The following is a 21,432-nucleotide window of genomic DNA, read 5'->3' as shown; positions in this document are numbered from 1 at the left end:
AATATCTGAAAGCTCAGTTGCTCTCTTCCTGTACTGTAAAATAATTAAAGTAGGATTTTTCACATAAAGAAGTCTTAAGTCTTGTAAACTGAAGTAGACCCTCATTCAGGTAGCTGAATCTTAACTTATGAACAAAATGTTTTCTCTAAAAGTGACAACAAGTGACCAACAGTTCTCTGGATTTTTTTTTTGGCTCAAGTTAATTTAAGTCATGTGTCCATATCACTTGTGAACGCCAGTAAAAATTTGGCCATCTCTCCCTGCTGCTTCCACTATCAGTACCTCCCTAAGGCAGCTTTACCCTCCACTAATGTTCCTCTCATCCCCTCTCATCCCTCTCTTTGTGTTCCAGCTCTGGTTTGCCTTTGTGAACGGGTTCTCTGGCCAGATCCTTTTTGAGCGCTGGTGTATAGGCCTCTACAACGTGGTGAGTATCCGCCCTCGCTCCCTCTCGAACTGTCTCCCTCTTTTTCCATGTCTCCACTCTCTCCCTCAATCTTACCACCCCTCCCTGTTCTCCTGGATGTCAAGTGCCGTCTCTTGCTCTCTACCTATCTGTCAATCAATCTCACTCTACTTCGTCTTCTTATCACCGCTCTCTTTGCGTGCCAGAGACGTTTGTATGCGTGCGTTTCTGTGTGAGAGTGTCTTCTGTGTTTTGGCGACTGCTGTGTATGCTTCTACATCTGGTTTCTAATGCCTTCAAGCTCCCCAGTTTTAAAAAGTTATGGATTTCCTTTTAGTGATGTCAGTCTGATGTGAACACTGCTTGTCCAGCTATGTCAGTAAAAAAAAAATATATATATATATATATATATATATATGTTTATGTATGCACAGTGTTCTGTGGGTTTTTAATTGCTGTATGTGTGTGTTTACATGTGCAATCCAGATATTTACTGCACTGCCTCCATTCACTCTGGGGATATTCGACCGGCCGTGCAGCCAGCAGAATATGCTCCGTTTCCCACAGCTCTACCGAATCACCCAAAATGCCGAGGGCTTCAACACAAAGGTACATGCTCGCACACACACAAACCATGAGCTGCATCTAAAGTTAAAGCTAAATCTGTCATTTCTTCACTCTGCATTTGACTTGTAATGCCTTGTCTGTGGGATTGACGAGTGATGCCTGCTGTTTGTTTGGTGCGCCAGCAAGTAAACACGAGTGGCATGGAGACTTGGATATTTCCATGGCAACCCTAATGAGATTCATAAGGCCAGAATAAGGAAGTCTTTCATTTTAGAGGGTACAGCAGCAACCCAACCTACTGTGTATGTGTACGAGTGTGCGTAAATGTGTGTGTACAGGAGGGCACTTTTGATGGCAGGAACACAGTAAAAGTTGTGTGTTACTGTGAGGAATTGCTGTTTTTGTATGTTTTTATGAGTGTGGGGGCATATATGTGTGCTTTGGCTTTAGTTTGCACTGACTTGTTTCCACTCTTTTCTCTCTACTTCTCTCCTTTTCAGGTGTTTTGGGGCCACTGTATCAACGCACTGATTCACTCAATTATTCTCTTTTGGTTTCCGCTCAAAATGTTAGAGCACGGTGAGTGACTTGCCTGAGCACCTCCTCTACATTCAGCTAATTCTGGTGGTTAAGACTTTGTCATGAGGCATCTGTGTGTTTGTGTGTGCTCTCCACAGACTCTCCCTTCAGTAATGGTCAGGGAAATGACTACCTATTTGTTGGAAATATGGTCTACACAGTAAGCATCTTACTTTTATTTCCTATATGTGTGGGTGTGTTTTTTTTGTATCATGTTTTTATTTTTGTGTCTTTTGGCATGCAGTCATGTGCATTTTTCGAATATGCACAGTATTTGTGTACACACCAGCACTGTGTTGCTTACTCAGAGCTGTCAAGGGTCTCCAGTCAATCTAGTCTCGTCTAGCCGGGCTGTCTCCTCCCCACACTCATCCATCTCTTCTCTTTATTCACTTCTCCATCTCACACTCTCGCTATCATTTTACTCCCCAAATTTCAAGTGAATATCACTGGTGTTTATTTGTTGTGGTATGTGTGTTTGTGTAGACTACAGGAGGCTGTGTGGGGGTCCGGGGTATTTTAGTAGACATTGCTGAGTTTACTATATAACATTAATGTTTATTATCTCCACAGTCGCCAGTGAACTAATCCGGTTTCTCTGTTTTGTTTTTTTATTTGCCCTCCCACTCCCCTGTGTGTGTGTGTGTGTGTGTGTGTGTGTGTGTGTGTGTGTAGTATGTGGTAGTTACAGTATGTCTGAAAGCTGGAATGGAGACCACCGCTTGGACCAGGGTAGGAACATTAACACACTCGAATACTTCACACCACATGTCCTGTATTTTACTCAACCGTTGATAAATAAAGAGGGGGGGGAGGAGTCTCACTCAGTGAGGTTTTCTCATAACCTAGTCTAAATGCTTCACAGTCAGGGAAGGCATGGGAAAAGATGTGGTTTACCTTGATCTCGCGGCGAAGGTTTGAGGTTTCTCAAACTGCAGTTGCTTGCACCTCTTTGTCCAACCAGTTCACTTGTGGCTGTTTTTTGTTTTTTTTCCATAGCTCCCAATATTTCAAACATATCCACTGACAAAAGGACTTTGAAAAATGTCCAAATGTTGATTAAATTAATGAAATGAAAGAAGTTGAAATGAGTGAATGGACGTCATCACTGCTCAGACAAAGGAGGAAAATGGGGAGATTACCATCTGTTAGAAGAATAGTAAACACAGAAATAGAAGAGCGAAACAGATTTAATTTAAGATAGTTAACTTGGAGACCAGATGTCCTCATTCCTTTCAAAGAGTGTTAAATTCAAGTCATGAGAAATGTATTTTTCACTCATTTACATGGCTAGTGTCAAAAGTTGAAATGTATACAGGCTATTGTTATGAATTTCAGGTTTCTCATTTACATACAGTCGAGGATACGGGCAGCACAATGTCATGGTAACTTATTCAGTATATTAACTTTGTTACTACTGAGAATTTAATAAAGAACAAACTGCTTACTTTTTAAAGGTAAATTTGTATGTGGAATTCGTCCTCATGTTTCCAACTCTAACTTTTATTACTACATGCCACAACATCTGTCAGCTCTGGCTGCTGCATGGAATTCCAGGGAGAAATGGCACCCGCTAGCAGTAATAATGCTCAAACCCAGACTACACAATGTTGGCTCTTGTGGTTATTGAGAAATGACCTGTGTCCCAGACTATCAACAGCCAGCACAAGAAAAAGCAATGAAGCCTCGTTCACACTGTTAATGTTAGCATTTATGAAAATCCTGCTGCTCACTGTCACAATCTGCCAGAGAATAGATACATACCAGATGTCTTCTTGATAAGAAAAAGAACTCATAATATTAGTTGAATGCAGTGTATGCAGGCAAACCTTGAACAATTGTTCATAAACTTTGCCTCAGTAAAATACAAAATGATGATTTAAACAAGTAAATATCTGAACAAAGGATAAATAAACAAAACTAAGAATCTGAGAGAGCATTAAGTTCCAACTTGCGTGCCGGGAGAACGTAAGCAAGAGTTGGATGTAGAGTTAAGATAACAGTAGCTCAGATATGATGATGACGTGATGGCGACATGATTTTGGCTACTGTTGGAAAGGGAGAGACAGAGATTGGCAGGATGGACAGAAGGGCGCTGACACCTTTGTCCATTCAGCTGTCCACACAACAGCCAGACAGTAATGAAGCAGGGTCCCACTGGAATTCACACAGTGTCCCCTTACAGCGGATCACAGAAAGAGGGACGAAGACAGGGGAAGGAGGGAGGGAAAGGTTGTCTATATTCGGATGAGCTGTATGTAAGCTATTTGACCTCATGCTGTCTCTCTTTTTTGTCTCTTAATCTCCATCCTCCACTGAACTCCCTCTCTTGGCTCTCTACTTTATCTCCACCCCCCTCCTCCTTGTTCCTCATTCCTTCTGTCCATCTCTGTTTTAGTTTTCCCACCTGGCAGTATGGGGAAGCATGGTTCTCTGGATGGTCTTCTTCGCTGTCTACTCCGCCATCTGGCCCACCATCCCCATCGCCCCCGACATGCTGGGCCAGGCAAGTCACCTCACCGTAAACATGTGTCAGTCATTTCAGTAACAGGGGGTAAAGGGGGTTAAAATAGCCCTTCCTTCTACATCTCTTTTCTGTAACCTCCATCACCTGCCCCTCCCTTCTTGGTTGCCAATACATGGCGCCTATGAGACTCACCTCTTGGGTGTTCCACGTCGGCACTGCTGGAGCCCTGGGGGGAGATTTATGCCCCGGCAGCCCCTCTCACCAGGCTTCCCGCACCTGCTGCGTGTCACCCGAGCCCCGGTCTTTTACTGCCCTCTGTGGAGGTGTTGACTCAAGAGGGTGGGCTGCTGCCGGTGGTGATTAGGGTCTGGTGGGGGTGAGGAGAGTGTACGTGGGGACTCCTTGATTGAGAGACTCATTTTAGAGTTTACGGATAAAGAGAGGGTGGAGCTGGGGTGCCCCACTGAGTGGGTAGAGAGTCTCGGGAGGGGAAAGGAATAGGGCCGTCTCAACTCCCCTCAGCCCATTAATTCAATTTGTGTCAGAAATCAGGAATGCGGTCAAATATCTCTGCAGCTGCTCAGTCTAACTGGGGAATGGTCAGAGACACTCAACCGGCACCCCCATCCCACCATCGTCCCCCCCTAACTACCCTATTACCTCTCTTATTTCCTCTGCTCCCGCTATCTATATTTCCATCTGTCCATGGGGGACAGGGGATGGAAAAGAGTTGTAGATTCTTGCTCAGAATAACTGTGTGTAAGTTTGTGAAAATAATGTGCTATGTGTGTCCAGCTATGTATGATTTGTGTTGATAGTAGGGTGGTGGCGACCAACAGTCTGTTTTTATGATTATGACAAAGTGGAGAAAATCATTTAGCATGCCTTCATCCTCACAGTGTATAAAGACCATGTGATATACTGCATGTCCAGCCCTGTAAAAATGAACTGTGTGCCTCTGCATGTAGGTTTTTGTCACAGAGACAAACGTAGTGGATGTGTGGATCCAATTGGATTGTGTGTGCCTTGGTTGTGATTCCAGCTGCTGCAGAGGATATTTCCTAATGGTTTTCCAATTAATTTTCCTTTTTGCCTCTCCCTCTGGGAGCCAAATTGTCTCTATATCTCTGGATCCAAGCACGGGACACAGGAAACACATGATACAGGCAATAAAATTGAAGTTAGGGACGTCACAGTGCATGAAGTGTTTGTGCCTATTGACTTTAAAGTTCACGCCTAGAGACTAAGCCTCAGGCTTGTGAAACACTAAAGATAACCAAAGGGGACATGTTGGGTAATAAAGGCAAAATTGGAGGGATTTACAGTAACAGGCGAAGACAAGTAACAGAAGATACAGTCGCATAATGAAAGGAAGTTGTGAAAGAGTAAGATTGGAGGGAACCACAGGAGAAAGAGATGTGTGGGAGTAAGAGGTAAGACAGACAGACAGACAGGCGGTGGTTAGATGCATGATTAATCCCTGAAGACAGACTGAGGATGAGGGTCATAGGTCAGTGAGCCAGGCTGCAGGGACAGGTAGGGGGGATCTGTGGTTAGTCACCAGCATTTTCGTCTTTTAGCATCACAGGAGCATTGTATTTCAGTTATGGGAATACTGTGTTAAATCCAGTTTGTGGTTTAGATACGGGGTGTGAGAAAGCTGTTAAATATGTTTGGCTAACATTAGGGATTTTCAACTTCGGCCAACTCTGAATTTTTTTTTTTTTATGCTGTATATGGCTTTCAGTGTGCCTTGTCTCAAATTTCTCTCTGCCTTCGCCACATGTGTTTCTCTGTGCTCACTGCAGAGAAAAATGACTTAATACTCAATCTGAATTTATATACGAGCAAAATAAATGGAGCCTGTGTGTTGTCATTGCAGGCTGGCAGTGTGATGCAGTGCTGGCACTTCTGGCTGGGCCTGGTCCTGGTGCCTACTGCATGTTTACTCAAAGACTTTGCTTGGACAGCGTAAGTAAAACACATTTAATATAAATACATGGGAAATCCATACAGAGACTATTTAACTTAACCGAAGCGTTTACATAACCCATATTGAGTCTGTGTCAACACTTAAGCACACTTTACATTATGAATCACATGTGTCTGCGAACTAAAACACTCAAACTTTCCTTTATGTGTCTGATGAGCTTATTTCTGCTTTGCAGCACACGTCGCACTGTGAGGAAGTCTCTCTTGGAGGAGGTGCAGGAGTTGGAGGCGCGAGCCGTCGACCCAGGGGCAGCTGTACTTAGGGATGCCAGCGGCCGCAGGTATGTACAGCACACTGCAAATCAACATAGGGTCTCATCTGCAACCAGTTTTTTTATTTGTGTCAACAATCGGATTATTCTATTGATTTTTATTAGTTTTTTTACTTCCATTGCATTTATTTTTCTTATACGGTTCCTACCTCATCAGTCAAATACTGTAGCCACATATGACACAAATATGTGTTCTGAAAGCTTTGTTACAGGATGATTTTATACAAGGTTCATTCTAGTAGCGCTACTCATACAGTTAGTTAAGAGACAATCATTATTTATATTATCATGTTTCTGTATGTGTGAAAAATGACATGTCTGACTCCCCCGGTGGCACTGTCCACAGGGCCGAAGCCAAGGCTGAGGTCCCATAGAGCCAGAGCTGTCACGTGCGCACAGAGGTAGTTACTGGGTTTGACCTCTCCCACTGTGTGAACTGACCTCAAATGACCTGCAAGCTGATTTGGAGTGGCCTTCACTTGTTTTCCTTTTAACTGAGTTGACATGTCTCTATCTCTCCCTTATTACACATTCTCCTTTGTTTTCAGTATAATTTTTTACATGCCATTTTTCTTTTTCTATGTCCATAAATTTCTCCATCTTTGGAATTCTTCATAGGTGGATCAATATGAACTGCTGCACAGACCTGGTGTGTTTACTGTAGTCTGTAGTTTCAATCGCTGTGATTTAGCCTTGTGTGTGTGGTGTCACTAAAGATGTGTTAGAACTGATCACGTTGTTTAGTTTTGGGAGAAATCTGTTTTATTTATAGATGCTGTATGTAATTAGGATTGTAGTGGTTTGAACACTTACCAGCAGTGGTGGAAAGCAGCCATGTACGTTTACTCAAATACTGTACTTAAGAATAATTTTGAGGTACTTGTACTTTAATTATATGTATGTATGGCCTACGTTTCAGAGGGTACTTTTGCACTTTTTACTCAGATCAGGTTCTCAGATACAAAACATTTGATCGACGAATAAAATGTCATAGTTTTTATATATTTAACTACCCAACAGCAGATAAAGTAGTTCAAATTAACCCCACCTCAACCAGTTACTACATTAAAAAGCTGCTTATACATGAATACATCAGTTAAAATAATCTGATAATATAATTTATATAAGAATTAAACATACTGAAAGGGTCTATTCTGCATTTTGTTATTTTAATTTTGATGCTTTATGTATAATTTTGTGATTAAACTTCTTACTTTTAGTTAAGTACATTTTTTGAATGCAGGATTTACTTGTAACAAAGTATTTTTGCACTATGGTAGTGCTACTTTTAATTTGATAATGGGTTTGAGTACTAACTCCATCACTTTTTTCTAGTCAGGATTATAAAGAGTTGTATGATGCTCTATAATGCCTAAAAAAATAGATTTGAGTCAGTTACCATGACAAGCTGCTTTCTTAGAGCAGTTTGGTTCTTGAAAGGAGAGAAGTCTGAGGTATGTTTTCAGGTTGGAAAGGGAAGGCTGAGTTACCACACCACTCCTCCCGAACCTTACGCAGGGCCCCGTCCTGGACTCACCCTGCATATAAAGCCAGGGAAGCAGGACTGGATCCTTGAGTCCTCTCCATTTGGAATAAGAGGAGTAGAGTAGGGGTGGGCAGAGAGGCAATGGAGCAAAATGGAAAAGAGCACATCTGTGTTTGTAGTTCCTGGGGAGGTCCTGGTGTAGGCATGGGAAAGGATTGGAAAGGTAGAGTACAGGAGAGTCTCGGGGGAAGAGTTCAAACGGAGCACATCTTTGGGCCATTTTGAATCCAGAAGGAGGCCTGACAGAAACATCACAGCAAGGGAAAGGACAAGTTGAGTCGTATTGATCCGTCAGACTTTCATTTATTTGTCCAACCACCATTTAGTCTTTTATCATTCACTCGGCACTGTCATCTATCTAACAGACATCATTTTCTTTGGCCAAAGACTCCTTAAGCAAAGTTCAGAGCCCTTGATTTTTTTCCCCTTTTTTTGACAAACACTTCAGTGAAGTTTCCAAACAGTTACTTACAGTAATTTCAAAATTTCCTAACTACTTGCTCCAATTTTCTGTCCTTGAGGAGGGTGGCTCTAGTCCATAACTACTCTGTTGATCATCATATCAGAGCCACTGAGCAAGCGCCAGGGAAACCCCTCTTGTGTGAATTTAATGCTCCATTGGCAGATAAATGTCGAAAATATATCTTTTCAAATAAAATTGCTAGTGCAGTACATTTACACCCAACACCTATGGCTTTAATAGCTGCAATGATGGTGATGAGACTGGAGAGACGGATATGAACTGAAGAAGTATGTGTGCATGCGTGCATTTGTGTGCAATATCTGGAAAGGCCTTAGTTATTTTTGGTCACGGGAGGAGAGGAGCCGTGACGGCGTGTGGTCTCAGAACAGAGGATCCAGTCTTCTTCTTGGAAAGGGGGAGAAGAGAGGAGAGGAGTGAAGAGTGGGGGGGTGGTGAGGAATAGTTTACTGTGGATGTCCTCTTACCCTGCGGCAAGTTTATGACTTACTGTTGGGTTAAATTAAATGTCAGAAGCACTCAGATCTACCTCCTACCCACCTCTGGGTTTTAAAACCGCTCAGATTTTGTTAGTCTATTGATAAGTGTTGATCCCCGAAGAAGAAATTTAATTCTGGCTCGTATCCTTCAGGATAGGAGGAGTGTCTTAAAAGTTGTTAGACCTCCCGCTGGTTGGAGCTGAGAGCATAAAGAAATATAAAGGCACTGAGGATTCTGATTTAAGAAATATTTCACAGTAGCTAGTAATGGTGCTGTGTCGTAGTGCAAGTAGTGAAAATTCTCTTTAATTACCTACTTTATAACTGAGTGTTTATGTGACACTACTGGAGTAATTGTTCTGTCTTTCCTTTTCCTGCAGTCTAAACGAACGAGCCCATCTGCTGACAAGAGTCTTTAGGAAAACGCCTTCAAGTGTAGGACGCTCGAACTCGGTGCAGCAGACTGTGTCACGTGAGTATCTTTTTCTAAACGTACATACTTCAACGTTATCCAAGTTTGATAGCTGGTACCTGGCTGTAATTTAAGTTCAAATATTGTCGACCATTCTCAGTGGCTTCAGTAACCTCTAAGTGGAAAAGAGAATTGTGTTTGTCTCACTTCACTCTTATTACATTTCTTGTGTCTTAAAAACACACATACATACATGTTTTTTCATTATAAACTAAGTATGCAGAAGAGGAGAACAATAAGTTATGGTCTGTTTTACATATCTGTTAAACCAAACATGGAGCAATTTGAACCAAAAAGCAACTCTACTGATAGAGTACTGATAGAGTACTGATAAAACTGATAAAAGAGGACCCGAGTCCTATTATTTGCATAATATTTGGCTAAGAACACACACACTGAGTGACCAGCAAAATAAACCCCTTATGATTCAGTAGTTGCAGTCTTTGTTGTTGTTTTCTGGCGGAGAGATTTAGATTGTAGTTTCTGGTGGAAGTAAAAGCACAGCCAACAAAATGTGAAGTAAAGTAAACTGCACTTTCTGTTTTTCTGTTTAACATTTGAAATCTGTCTTCTTCTCTCGCTCTGCAGATGGTTATGCCTTCTCTCAGGAGGAGCACGGCGTGGTGTCCCAATCCCAGGTGGTGCGCTCCTACGACACCACCCGCCAACGCCCCAGCCTCTAGCCCCGCCCCAGACCAAGGCTTCAGCTCACCGTAGCAATGGTTGTCAAGGTGACAGCGGAGACAGACTTATGTGACACCCTCACGCCGGGTGACCGACCCCTGCTGTGGCCTTACGGGAACACTGACCTGACCCCTGGACAGGGGTGGGGGTCACGGTTAGGCGTGGAGGCCGTCGCTGGCGCATGGAGGACTGACTTGAGAGAAGGGACCAGGCCGACTATACGGAATAAACATTCTCCAAACTCACACAAGCTGCACAGGCATGAGCAATCATATCCACGCACAAACATGACAAGTCAAACTCAGAGACTGCTTCTCATATCTGTATACCCCACAGACTGGGTTTGGTTCATGTTAATGTGCGTTAACGTGTGTGTGTGCGTGTGTGTGTGTGTGTGCATTCCAGTGCGTCTGTATCTGCCTGTGCATGTGTGTCTGCACGCATTTGGCGCTCCTGTGTTTGTGTGCATGTGTGTGTCAGTTTGCGCGTGTTTGTGTGTGTATGTTAGCTTCCACAGTTCTGTCTCATCTCCCTCTCGTGAGGTGGGTTTAGCTAGTCTGTCATCACATGCCGACATCGGAGAGGAGGGGACGTCAAAATAAACACACACACACACACACACACACACACAGACGCAGATGAATTCCTCAAAAAGGGAGGGAGAAAGGCATAGACCAAGGACCACCGGAGCCCTGCACCCCCTGCACCAAACCTCGTCCCATTGCAGCACCAAGCCTCACTGCCAAACATCACAGTGATGTCACTGAGGCAAGACGCTCACCCTAAACTGGACCACCACCCTGCAACGCCTCCTCACCCCGCCGTTACTTCCTCTCCCTCCTCTTGCTTATCTCTCTCTTTCCCGTCATTCCTTCCTTCCTATCTCTCCATCTGGCAGCCTCCTCGTCTCTCCTCCTCTGTGGCACAAAAATTCCACTTAGTTTTTTTTTTTGTTTTTAATTCCGACCGCTCCTGTGATTCCTGATGCCACCTGTCTAGCATCGTCAGCTGACATAGAAGCAGCAGCAGCAGCAGCCTGGCATTAGAGCTTCCTCCTTCAGTTCTGTTGGACTCCCACTCTCTACTGGACAGTGTTTCTTTCTTTTTATTTTTTATTAAAGTGGACATGTGTATGTGTTTATAATTTCTTTTTTCATTAATGCCTGTTTTTGTACTCATTTACGTCTTAGAAGGAATATTTTACTTGAACTAGTGCTAATAGGCGTCTGAACAGAAGGGATCTGATTGAGACACTTGCGTGGATCATGTGTTTTTCTGGCTCTGGGATTTGTCTGAATGTAGAGTCTATTGTCCTTGTGCTTCCTGTTGAGGACACTCTGGTTCAGGAATGCAAGACTGAAGGGTCGGGAGGGGAGGGGGGTTGTCCATCCGAGTCCTAAACATTAAATCTAATCAATCCATGGCCTGACCAAATGTCTCTGTCTCCTGACTGTAAGCTCTCTACTCATGCACTCATGCATTTTCTGAATAACAGTGAAAGTACTTGGGGGAGTTTTGTGCTGAAAATAGAGTAGAAAAAAGATCAAAAGGGATGATTTGTGCATGAAATACTTATAGTTTCATATATTAACAGAATCAAACCTCTCCCACGCTCCCTTTCTGAGCTCAGGAGAGTTGGTGTAGACAGACCATTAGCAGATTAATACCCCCCCTTCCCGTCCCTGGATGCTGGAGTCCAACTGGAGATCCCTTTCCCACCCACCTTCCTGGATGCGTCCCAGCCCAAACCCGACTACAGCTGCTCCAGTATGGAGAATCCATCGGACTAGCTGGAGCCAGAGAGCCATTTAAGTTTCTCAGCTCATCCCCGGTGACTCCCTGATGGCCCGCTCCGCTTTCCACATTAGCCGAGTTTCTGGAGAAGCCTGCCAACACTGCACCTCCACAGGCTCAAAGACGTCGTCATAGTTTTTAACTGTCAACTGTTGTGGTTTATTGTTTCGGGTGATGTGACAGGTATTCGTTCTGTCCACCGTGGGTGGTAGAGCTGTCTGTAAGTGTGTGTGTGTATATAAGAAGTGTTTCTAATAGCTTAAGTATGTGTGTGTGTTTCAAGGGGATTAAGAATTTGAGACACTTCTGTGTGCAAACCCATTCACCACACAGCTTTGTGAACCAAGCCTCGTCTCTGAGCATGTATGTATGTAAATATAACTCACCTGGAGGGGCCATGGCAACAGAAAAATCTCCCTTCATGGCTTTAAAAGCACAAAACATGTATATTTATGACAGACGAAGGTAAAAGAAGCTCTCAAAACACTGCTTTCTGTTTTAAAAGTTGTTTATTTTCTCAAATTCATATGAAAAATGTCATTCCTGCATCATCAAATCACTGTATTTCACAGGGAGCAAACACATCGGACCTAAATGAATCCACCATTTTACAGATGTTCTTATTTTATCGCACACAAGCTGCCTACTGTATCTTACAGACACTGTGCTCGGAATACAGATGAGGTACACAGACGTACCAGTTTCAGCACTATGGGACATCTTTGGCTGCACGCTCAGTGGAGCAGCACATTCCTGAAGTTGCATGTTACTGAGTTACCAGTCGTGTTACAGACCCAGCTGCACAACAGTACACAGAATGGCTGACAAAACTTTCACTCCGTTTTTTTTTTTTTTTTCGTTTTTTTTCTCACATGAACAACCAGTAACTGCCATTTCTGTTCCTTTCTTATGTGGAAAATAGTGACTCAAAGCTGCCCTGGAGCTACCCGTGCCCTCAGCTAATGCACTGAACTGTGGGAGTGTTAAATACACACACACACATACACACACACACCTCTCACAGGAGAGAAGTGAAGGGGGTATTTGGCAGAGTTTTCGTTGTATAATTAACTCTAATCTTCAGAGGACTGCCTCTCACTCCCTCTCTATGTCACACACTCACACTTCTTAGGTACATTAACTGCCAGCCTTGCATGAATATTTTCATTTTTGGGGTCTGAGTGTGTTTCCGCTCAGGGCAGTTGGGGCAGTATTTTTTTGTTTTTTGTGGGGGGGGGGTTTTTCTTTTTGGGTGGCAGGAGGGGGGTTATATAGTAGGGTGGAGTGTTACAGTCTGTGTCCTGTGTTCACTTCATTAGAGTTTAAATGGTCTACAGGGAGATTGTGACTGCCTTTCACATCACACCACCTGCATTTCCCATTACATGCAGTTAACTCACAGTTACTCATACGACCACATCCCTCCACACTTCACACACGTACAGTACAAACATCTTTTCACATGCTTCATTTCCTCATACTTTAAACGCAAACAAACATATTCTGTATTGTATACCATTCACAATCATTCACAAGTGCAGATGTGCACATGGCATAAACACAGCATGTGGTCATAATTCTTTTTTTTGCTTGAATATCCACTTTACATACAGTTCACCGCTATAAATCACCCAGTCATCACTCATTCCTACACATATAAACCAACAAATCTTTTCTTTCTCTCTCTCACATACACATACATGCAAACACAAACACATGCACAGTCTTTATTTGAGCTGCAGGCTGCACTGAGCTGTGCATTATTACCCATCTGGGCTGTGTAACCCACCATTATGCAGTTGTTTATGCATCCATCTTACCCCATCGTAGGCTGAGCTTAGCTCATTCCAACTTGCCAAGAGATCATATGACACACTAAACAGACACACACCACTCACAATAGCAGAGCAGGCCCTGCTGCCAGTAACGGCTTTATGAGTCCTTCATGTGAGTCTGACTCTTGCCTTTCCTTTTCCACTCTGGCAGTGTCCACTGAAGGTCTCAGGCGCAGCCCGCACAGGTTAAACTTCACAAGTTAGTCTTCACAACAAAGTGGCAGAGTGGTCTGCAGGTTGGCCCCCTCATCACACAGTCACTGGAGGGTATTTCTGGTCACTGGTGACACTGGACCCACCGGTGGGAGGAGGACAGGGGGACTGCAGGGGTCTGTATCCTCCCTGGGTGGGGTCCAGGAATGCTGCGGCAGGGGCCACGGGGTGGGCGTAGCCGATGTATTGCGGGTGTAGGAACTGTCCCTGATGAGGCATGATTTGGGTGGCCTGCTGGCAGTTGAGTACAGAGAAGTTGGTGGGCATGTTGACGAAGACGCTGGCGTCAGGGGGCAGGCAGCAGGAGGCCTGCGCCCGCATGAGAGGGGCAGCGGGGCGGGAGGCAGCGGGCGGGGCAGAGGAGCTGGACGAAGTGGCTGTGCTGGACTGGCGGGAGGATGAGCCTCTAGAGGTGCCCGCGCTGGACATCATGGGAATGGTTTCCAGGAGGCGCCCACCGCTGGCACCGCCTCCTGATGCCCCTCCTGATGACAGCTCCTGTTTGGGTCGGAGGCAGCGGCAGCAGCACACAGCAACCACAGAACCCACCAGGATGAAAGCCACAAACACCGAGCCCACGATCAAGAACGGCACATAGATGGGCACTACAGAGAAAGAAAAAGAGAACACTTTAAATAGCAGCTCACAGAGATGCTTTTGTGGCAAAATATTGACTTCTAAGTGAAGGTTTAACTTCAAAGAAATACCGGCGCACATTCACATGTCTTGCTTCTCTGCACAGGCAAAGCTCCTACATGTGAGGGGAGATTGGGTAAGACAGTGAAACAAAAGACTGTGCAGAGAAGAGTGTTTGGACTAGAGTAGAAGAATGGAAGGTACACTGGGATTGGGTCCCCAGGGAGCCTCGGGCTCTCATTAGCAGTTATTAACTTTGTTTTGATCTGTTTTAATCCTCAGCGCCCTGCTGTGTCTACAACCTCCTCGACCCTGCACCCATGTGTGTGTGTGTGTATGTGTGTGTGCTTGTGCGTGTGTGTATGTGTGTATGTTTGCATGGGTGACATTCTTAAGCCAGGCTGCCAGCAGATATTTGTGACCCCTCTTTTTCTTCGGCTATTTATGACCAGCCCTTTGAAAATAAGTTACTCAAGTTGAACTACAGTACTTGGCTTCTGCTTAAAGAAGGGTATTAAAGTTGACTGATTTAATGTAGCTGAATGGGAGGTTATTCAGCTCTTTAAATCAAAGGAGCGAGCCCATTCCTTCTCACTGACCTTTTCTGTCTTTATATTTAAACCAGCAAATCATACTCCCAACAATGGGCTTGTATAAAACTTACAAATCTACCAATAAGAGCATCATTTTATGAAGTCATGAGGATCTCAGTTCCAGTTGGATGTCTTTAAACTTGATAAGTGAGCAGGATAAGCTCCAACAACAACCTTGAAACATGATCAACAATAACTTTCCTTTAAAAAGAATCATATTTTTTTGCTCTAACTGTACTAATGGCGAAGGCGCAAACTAGCGGACATTGTTGGCACAAATGGGGCAACAGGCAAGATGAGGTCACTCCCGAGGTGTTTCCCTCAAATGTCCATTCCCATGCTCGCTCTCACAGACACCTTGCAAACACAATAACGGCCATGTTACACTATAAGTGATTAGTTGTGTTTTATTGTTCCCACAGGGTGTAGTTATTTTCCGCTTTGAATGTGCCCGTGTGTTCGGAGGTGTAACTGTATGCCAACGAGAGAGAGGCAGCAACTGGCTCCAGTTTCCTTTTGTCTCTGGGTTCTTTGAAATACATCCATACGGCCTTGAGAAACGTTTCAAAATGCTCATCAAAAGTAGCCAGGTATTAAAAGGATTACTGTTTGAGACCTGCTAAAAGCTGGAGGTCCAAGTGGCAAAACACACAGGCTGGTGGCAAAGGAGGCCAAGAGAGGGTGACATGAAACAAACTAGGACCTTGACCCATTTCCCTTTTGACAAGAAGCGGTGTCAACTTCAGAGGTACCTCACATCCACACACCTTCCAATAAACAGGTTTTAACAGGGACTCTTTCTATAAGTGTGTTATGGAAACACACATATATAAGTTACAAAAAAAGAGCAGAAATGTCCCAGGGAGCCTTTTCACTGCCCTCTTTTCCTGCACTTATATGGCCTCCACCTCAACATCTCCGTTTCCACTGCAAGGCTGATGAGGATTAGTAATTGCAAAAAAACTTCTTCTTGTGTTACTTCATCCCTGCTTTCAATGCAGAGTCCAAAATGCTGCACTGTAAATCAGCGATGAAGGGAAAAAAAAAAAACACTTAAAGTTCAGTGTGCACAGGGGTGGAAGAGGGACTAGTACAAGTAATAGTCATGCATTCAAACTCCAGCTTAAGTAGAAGTACAGAAGTTTACTGAAAGTATCAAAAGTAAAACAGCTGAAACCTTTATCAGATATGACATTATTAGATTTTTACTGATACGTCGATGATTAAGTAGCATTTTACTGCTGTAGCTGGTTGAGGTGGAGGTAGTTTTAAGTAATTTATATAATGTGATGTAAATTAGTCCAGTTTTTTCCCAACATAGGGATTGACTCCTCTGCAAAGGGTCACAAGATAAATCTTAGAGGTCATGAATTGATTAATGAGGTAGCAAAGAAGAATCTTAATCTTTGTTTATGTTTTTCTGTGTCTGTTTGTGTCTGCGTGTTGGATAATTTTACTTCTTTGGGCCTTGAACGGTTAATGAAATGAAACCATCTGAAAAGTTTAGAGGGGAAATCAATCTTAGTGGAACTGCTAACAACTCAGATATCTAAAACGTGAGGAGCTCGAGCCAGAAACTGCTTTTTTTGTAAAAGGTCTCATGACAAAACTGGGAAACACTGATGTAATATTGTATTTTATAAGCTCATTATATGTTTTTAATGTAATATGTTTTTAATGTAATATCTAAATCAAGTAATGAGCGACAAGCTTCCAGATAAATGTAGCAGAGTAAAAAGTAGAGTATTTCTTTCTGAAATGTAGGGAAGTGGAAGTATAAAGTTGCATAAAATGGAAATACTTAACTAAAGTACCTCAAAATTGTACTTATGCAGAGCACTTGAGTAAACATACATAGCTACTCTCCACTACTGTTCTCACTTTGACAAATTCAGGACTTGACTGCTTACAACATTTAAAAAAAACACTTTATGTCTGTACCTCCTGCTACTGTGTGATTTTCTCAGCACAGAAATCACTTTTTGGTGCACATGGGGGTTGAAACACTCCTATTGTTCCTTGTCACTCTTCCACACCTGTTGCTGCAGTTGAGCTGTGGCAGCCATGCTGCAGTAACAGCAGCCCCCTCTACTAAGCTCTTGTTTTGGGCACAGTCTTTGTGGCTGGCTGGTTTGGCTGGCTGGACTCTCCCTTGTCTCTCCCTCAGCTATCCCACGGGCATTCTCCTATTCCTAAATACCATATGTTTCTTCATGTTGAGCACATTAATAATTTCCTGCCTGTTATTCATTGACATCACAGTGTGTATCTTTGCTGGATGATTAATAGGCTGCAAGCATATGAAAAATGAATAAAATGCAACAGAGCTGGGCTGTGCATTAAAAAAACACACTTTCTTTCTTCTTAGAGAGGAAAAAAAAGCTGCTTTTCTTTAAGTTATTTTGGCTGGAGGCCAATGAATGAAATGTATATACCTCTTCCTGCTGTGATAAGGCATGATAGTCTTAGCAAATGACAGATTATAGCTGGAGGTCCAAGAGAGGGCATAATATCCCCCAGGGAAATATGAAGTAAAGCCTGTGTTGCCTTTTTCTCTGATGTTCAATATTTGCTCCATTTTTTCGGGGTGCACTTATCTCCTTGTTCATCTTTTATTTACGTTATGATGCAGCTTCAAGAGGCTTTCTGGTAGATTAACTTATGGGAATGTAAGCAATGATGAAGGGGAAGAAAATGTGTGTTTTGTCACCTAATCCACCAGATAAGTTGGAAAGTATTGGTTTAATGTTTTGCTGTGGTTTTGGTAATGATGCCTCTGTTAAATGCAGGTTACATGTGTATATATGGCTGTCTTGATTAAAGCAGGTCTGAGTGTGAATCCCTAGAAAGCCCACAGACACCAGAGAGACTGCAGCAGGGGAATAGAGGGGGATCTTGACGATGGGAGAGGGAATCCACGAGTCTGGAAGGAAATGATACATAACGCGATTTGTGTTTTTTATGAACAGAGCTGTCAGCGCCTTTTGGTGAGCCACTGTCCAAGATCCGGTCAAGTCCAAACTTGATCCCCGTGGGGACAGCGTGATCTGAGCCCGGCCCCTCTGCACTGTTACAGGCCAGAACAAACACGGCTATTTATAAAGTGCAGCACGGCACAGTTTGCCATTTGTGAGCGCAGTTAACTGGTTTTTTGGAGGAGTCTGCTGTCTCCTGTGCAGCTGTCGTTGCCAACCGGGACAGGCAGTAGATGAACCTCTTAACAGGGAGATACTGTGGGTCTGTTGGGTTTACGAGAGGAAACTGAACCCTGTAATAGGCCTGCACTTCACAATATCAAATTTAAGACTTCTTGTGCATGCGCTTTGGGCATGGCGTCAACACTGTGTTGCTATTGTGGTTTCTAAGATACTTCCAATTAAATTAATTTGGAATCTGAAGTGAAGGGAGACACAACACTGAAGCAACAGCTCAATTAGTTTTAGTTGATTCATTGTCTTTGACATACTTCTCAGTCTTTCTTTCTCATAAATAACAATGAAGTCTATAAAAGGGATTATAGGCATTTACTGTGACAGTCACCACACTCTAAAACAACCTGTCAACACATTCAAGCCAGCAGAGTCACTGCATCACTTTTTAAATTTAGCTATTATACATTTTTTCTTATTTATGTCTTTTTTTCGTTGCATTTCGCATTTGCATTCAATATACATCCAGGATTTATTTGTTTTAAGCACGTAAGTAGTATTATTTGTGGTAGAAGTGGTTGCAGCAGGGTTGGGTTAACATGTAAACTCAAAGAAATTATAGGCTAATACCTGCACCGGAGTCCTTGTTCTCTTTGCTCTCTGTCCCGGGCTCCTGAGCCTGTCGGTCGTTGTCGCAGCTCCCCTGATCCAGCCGTGCGTCCGTGCTGGAGCAGCAGTAGCGCAGCTCGCACTTCCCGCAGCAGATGATCGCGTCCTCTGCATCGATCTTCTCCGGGCACTGGAACCCTTCTTTCCAGACTCCCTGAGAGTCGTGCCAGCCGTGGCAATACTCCCCGCTGGCTTTCACGTCGATAATGACCAGGAGTAGAGTCACAATCACGGTGACGGACATAGGGAAACCTCCTCCCCACATCCTCGGCCAGGTGGCCCGCGGCCGCACGCTGGCGCACTGGGAGAGAGAGACGGAGAGGCTTTCAATCCCCGCGTCTGACCCGGTGAGAGAGGTGATACGGTGGAAGAGTGCGATAAAGGAAGTTGAGGGGGTGAAGTGAGAGGGTAAGAAACCACTTAGAAGCTGTCATTTGTTAGAGCAATCCCGTGCGTAATTCAGATCCAAGTCTCCAAAAACGACTCCGCCGTGTAGGTGATTATCCTCTAGTTGTACAAAACACTCACTTATACTATTGAATGGTCACACAAATTATATAGTACTATATAGATTCCAGCTGTAAACCGTCAAAGCCACGGGTTAAATCCAGTATGGAAAGACTAAATGATCTCCTTTGGCACTGCAGGGAGGCTGCTCATGTCTCCTCTTCACTCTTCAAATGACTTTCCACAGGGATGCAGAGAAACCAACACTTGTAGCCTGATCCATGGGCGCACAGCTGCAGTCTATCCTGAGTCCTCTGACCGCCAGCCCCGTGCGCAAAGAAAACTTTTCAAACTTTTGTGGCGTGGTCCGCATTGTTGAGCGTCAAAAGTCAGTGAACCAGGTCTGGGCCAGTCTAGCCTGATTGAACTAAAGCGCGCAGAGTCTATCCTACTCTGCGTCACAGAGAGAGGGGCGTGTAAAAAAAAGTCAGATGCAAATACTCACCACCTCCATATTACAGTAATTATCAGTGTCAAGATGTAAAGAATAACACACAACGTCCGGTTCAAGCCTTTAAATAAATCCCGAAACGCACAATAAAATGAGCACCTGCTTTTGCTTCCAAACCATCTTTTTTCATCTTTATCTCCAGTTTACATGAAACTTTAGAAATGTTTTCGATTGGTGACACTAATTGTCAATTATGGATGCATTTGCTGTCAATCACTGTCAATACAAGCCTTCATCGTGATCACCTACACATCTGTCAACCACTACTTACTTTTTTTTTTTTTTTTTTTTTTTTGCGCTTTTGTGTATTTCCCGCAAACTATTGTTCATGTCTTGTCACGGCATCAACAAAGTTCTCTTCAATTCGAGCTTTGTTCCTGAATATCTTTCCGTTTTGTTCTGGTGAAGAGCAGCTGAGTCTTTAAGCCGTTTGGCTCTGCATCTGGAAGCATTCCTCTTCTCCACTCACCCACAGGGGATCTGCATGTTGACATTGCCATCTAGTGGTGTTTCCAGATGTTTGCAAAGGAGCAAACATCTGGCAATCATCTCCGGATGCAAGATTGAATGAATGGCTACATAATAGCACATAATACATAATAGTAACAGACCATGAAGCCCTAGTTAGGCCTGACATTCACATTTGTTTTCTAGACATTACTGTTATTATTACCAGTGGTGAAATGTGACTAAGAGGAGCCATATTTAATTAAGTAGGCCTGATATAAATTACAGTTGTGGGATATTGGAACTTAATTTAATGCTAAGCTATTTTATACTACAAATACTCAACTACATTTATATAACTGCTATGTTTACTTTGCATATTTTACATAGGCCTACAGTACATAATATGTGATTAGTTTACTGAAATAGGCCGATTATACATTGTTATGGATTAAACTAGCTCAACGTCGACTATAGCTACACATTAAATGCTGACTGTCTATTAATGCAACATTGATAATAATATAATTATATGTTAATATAGTCGAGTACTTTAAATGTCATACTTAGGTACATTTTGCTGATACTTCTGCACTTTTACATGAATGTACATTTGAATGTTGGACTTTAGCTGTAGGCTACAAGAGTATTTTTACATTGTCTTATTGTTACTTTTACCTCAATTAAAGATGTGAATACTTCTCACCACACTGCAGTGGTGAAAAGTAACATACATTTGCTAAATTACTGTAGTTAAGTACAATTTTGAGGTACTTTAATTGAGTATTTCCATTTGATGCTACTTTATACTTCCACTGACAGCTTTAGTTACTTTTCAGATGAAGATTTGACACAATGGATAATATAACGAGCTTTTAAAATACAACACATTGTTAAAGATGAAATCAATGGTTTCCAACCTTTTCGGCTTTTGACGTTTTACAAAAAGCAGTGTGTAGTCGTGGGTCACATTTCAGATGTCTATAAGTTGTTAACAGTTCCACCAAATAGTGATTTCTCCCTCTAAACTTCTCACATGGTTTCATTTCAATAAATGTTCAAATGATCCAATATTTCACCAAATGTCAAAGATTAGAGAAAAAAATTAAAAACTGAAAACAGATTTGTGTATCAGAACTTTGTTTTTTTTGTTCTTTCCTCTCCCATTAATCATCTCACGACCCCTCAGATTT

General features: G+C 43.0%; 2 protein-coding genes across 8 annotated transcripts in view; one reads left to right on the top strand and one right to left on the bottom strand.

Annotated features, from left to right (window-relative positions):
• atp8a2 (ATPase phospholipid transporting 8A2) overlaps positions 1–10,385 on the top strand; it is a 50,602-nt gene extending 40,217 nt beyond the window's left edge. For all 7 annotated transcript variants that reach the window (XM_042399279.1, XM_042399281.1, XM_042399278.1 and 4 more), the window contains 10 exons: positions 353–427; positions 893–1,015; positions 1,474–1,552; positions 1,651–1,712; positions 2,228–2,284; positions 3,951–4,058; positions 5,902–5,990; positions 6,188–6,292; positions 9,170–9,261; positions 9,850–10,385. In XM_042399279.1, the coding sequence (XP_042255213.1) occupies positions 353–427; positions 893–1,015; positions 1,474–1,552; positions 1,651–1,712; positions 2,228–2,284; positions 3,951–4,058; positions 5,902–5,990; positions 6,188–6,292; positions 9,170–9,261; positions 9,850–9,944 (885 nt within the window). In that variant the 3' untranslated portion in view covers positions 9,945–10,385. The remainder of the gene's footprint in view (positions 1–352; positions 428–892; positions 1,016–1,473; positions 1,553–1,650; positions 1,713–2,227; positions 2,285–3,950; positions 4,059–5,901; positions 5,991–6,187; positions 6,293–9,169; positions 9,262–9,849) is intronic.
• A 1,867-nt stretch (positions 10,386–12,252) lies between these two features.
• LOC121888276 (protein shisa-2) lies at positions 12,253–19,268 on the bottom strand. Its single transcript, XM_042399714.1, has 2 exons — positions 18,796–19,268; positions 12,253–14,392 (listed from the first exon to the last, which is right to left on the bottom strand). The coding sequence occupies exons 1-2, from the start codon at positions 19,097–19,099 to the stop codon at positions 13,824–13,826; spliced, it is 873 nt and encodes a 290-aa protein (XP_042255648.1). The 5' UTR covers positions 19,100–19,268; the 3' UTR covers positions 12,253–13,823.
• Positions 19,269–21,432: the final 2,164 nt, after the last annotated feature.

This window comes from Thunnus maccoyii, chromosome 21, assembly GCF_910596095.1.
Source record: "Thunnus maccoyii chromosome 21, fThuMac1.1, whole genome shotgun sequence".
In the NCBI taxonomy this organism is placed as follows: Eukaryota; Metazoa; Chordata; class Actinopteri; order Scombriformes; family Scombridae; genus Thunnus; species Thunnus maccoyii.
The sequence above is the reverse complement of the archived record's forward strand: the minus strand, read 5'-3'. Positions and strand labels throughout refer to the sequence as shown.

Bases quoted from the DNA above. Each gene is read 5' to 3' on its own strand.
- LOC121888276 (XM_042399714.1), bottom strand. From the start codon at position 19,099: ATGTGGGGAGGAGGTTTCCCTATGTCCGTCACCGTGATTGTGACTCTA. The intron at 14,393-18,795 runs GTATTAGCCTAT...CTTTCTCTGTAG, and splicing joins GAACAAGGACTCCGGTGCAG to TGCCCATCTATGTGCCGTTC.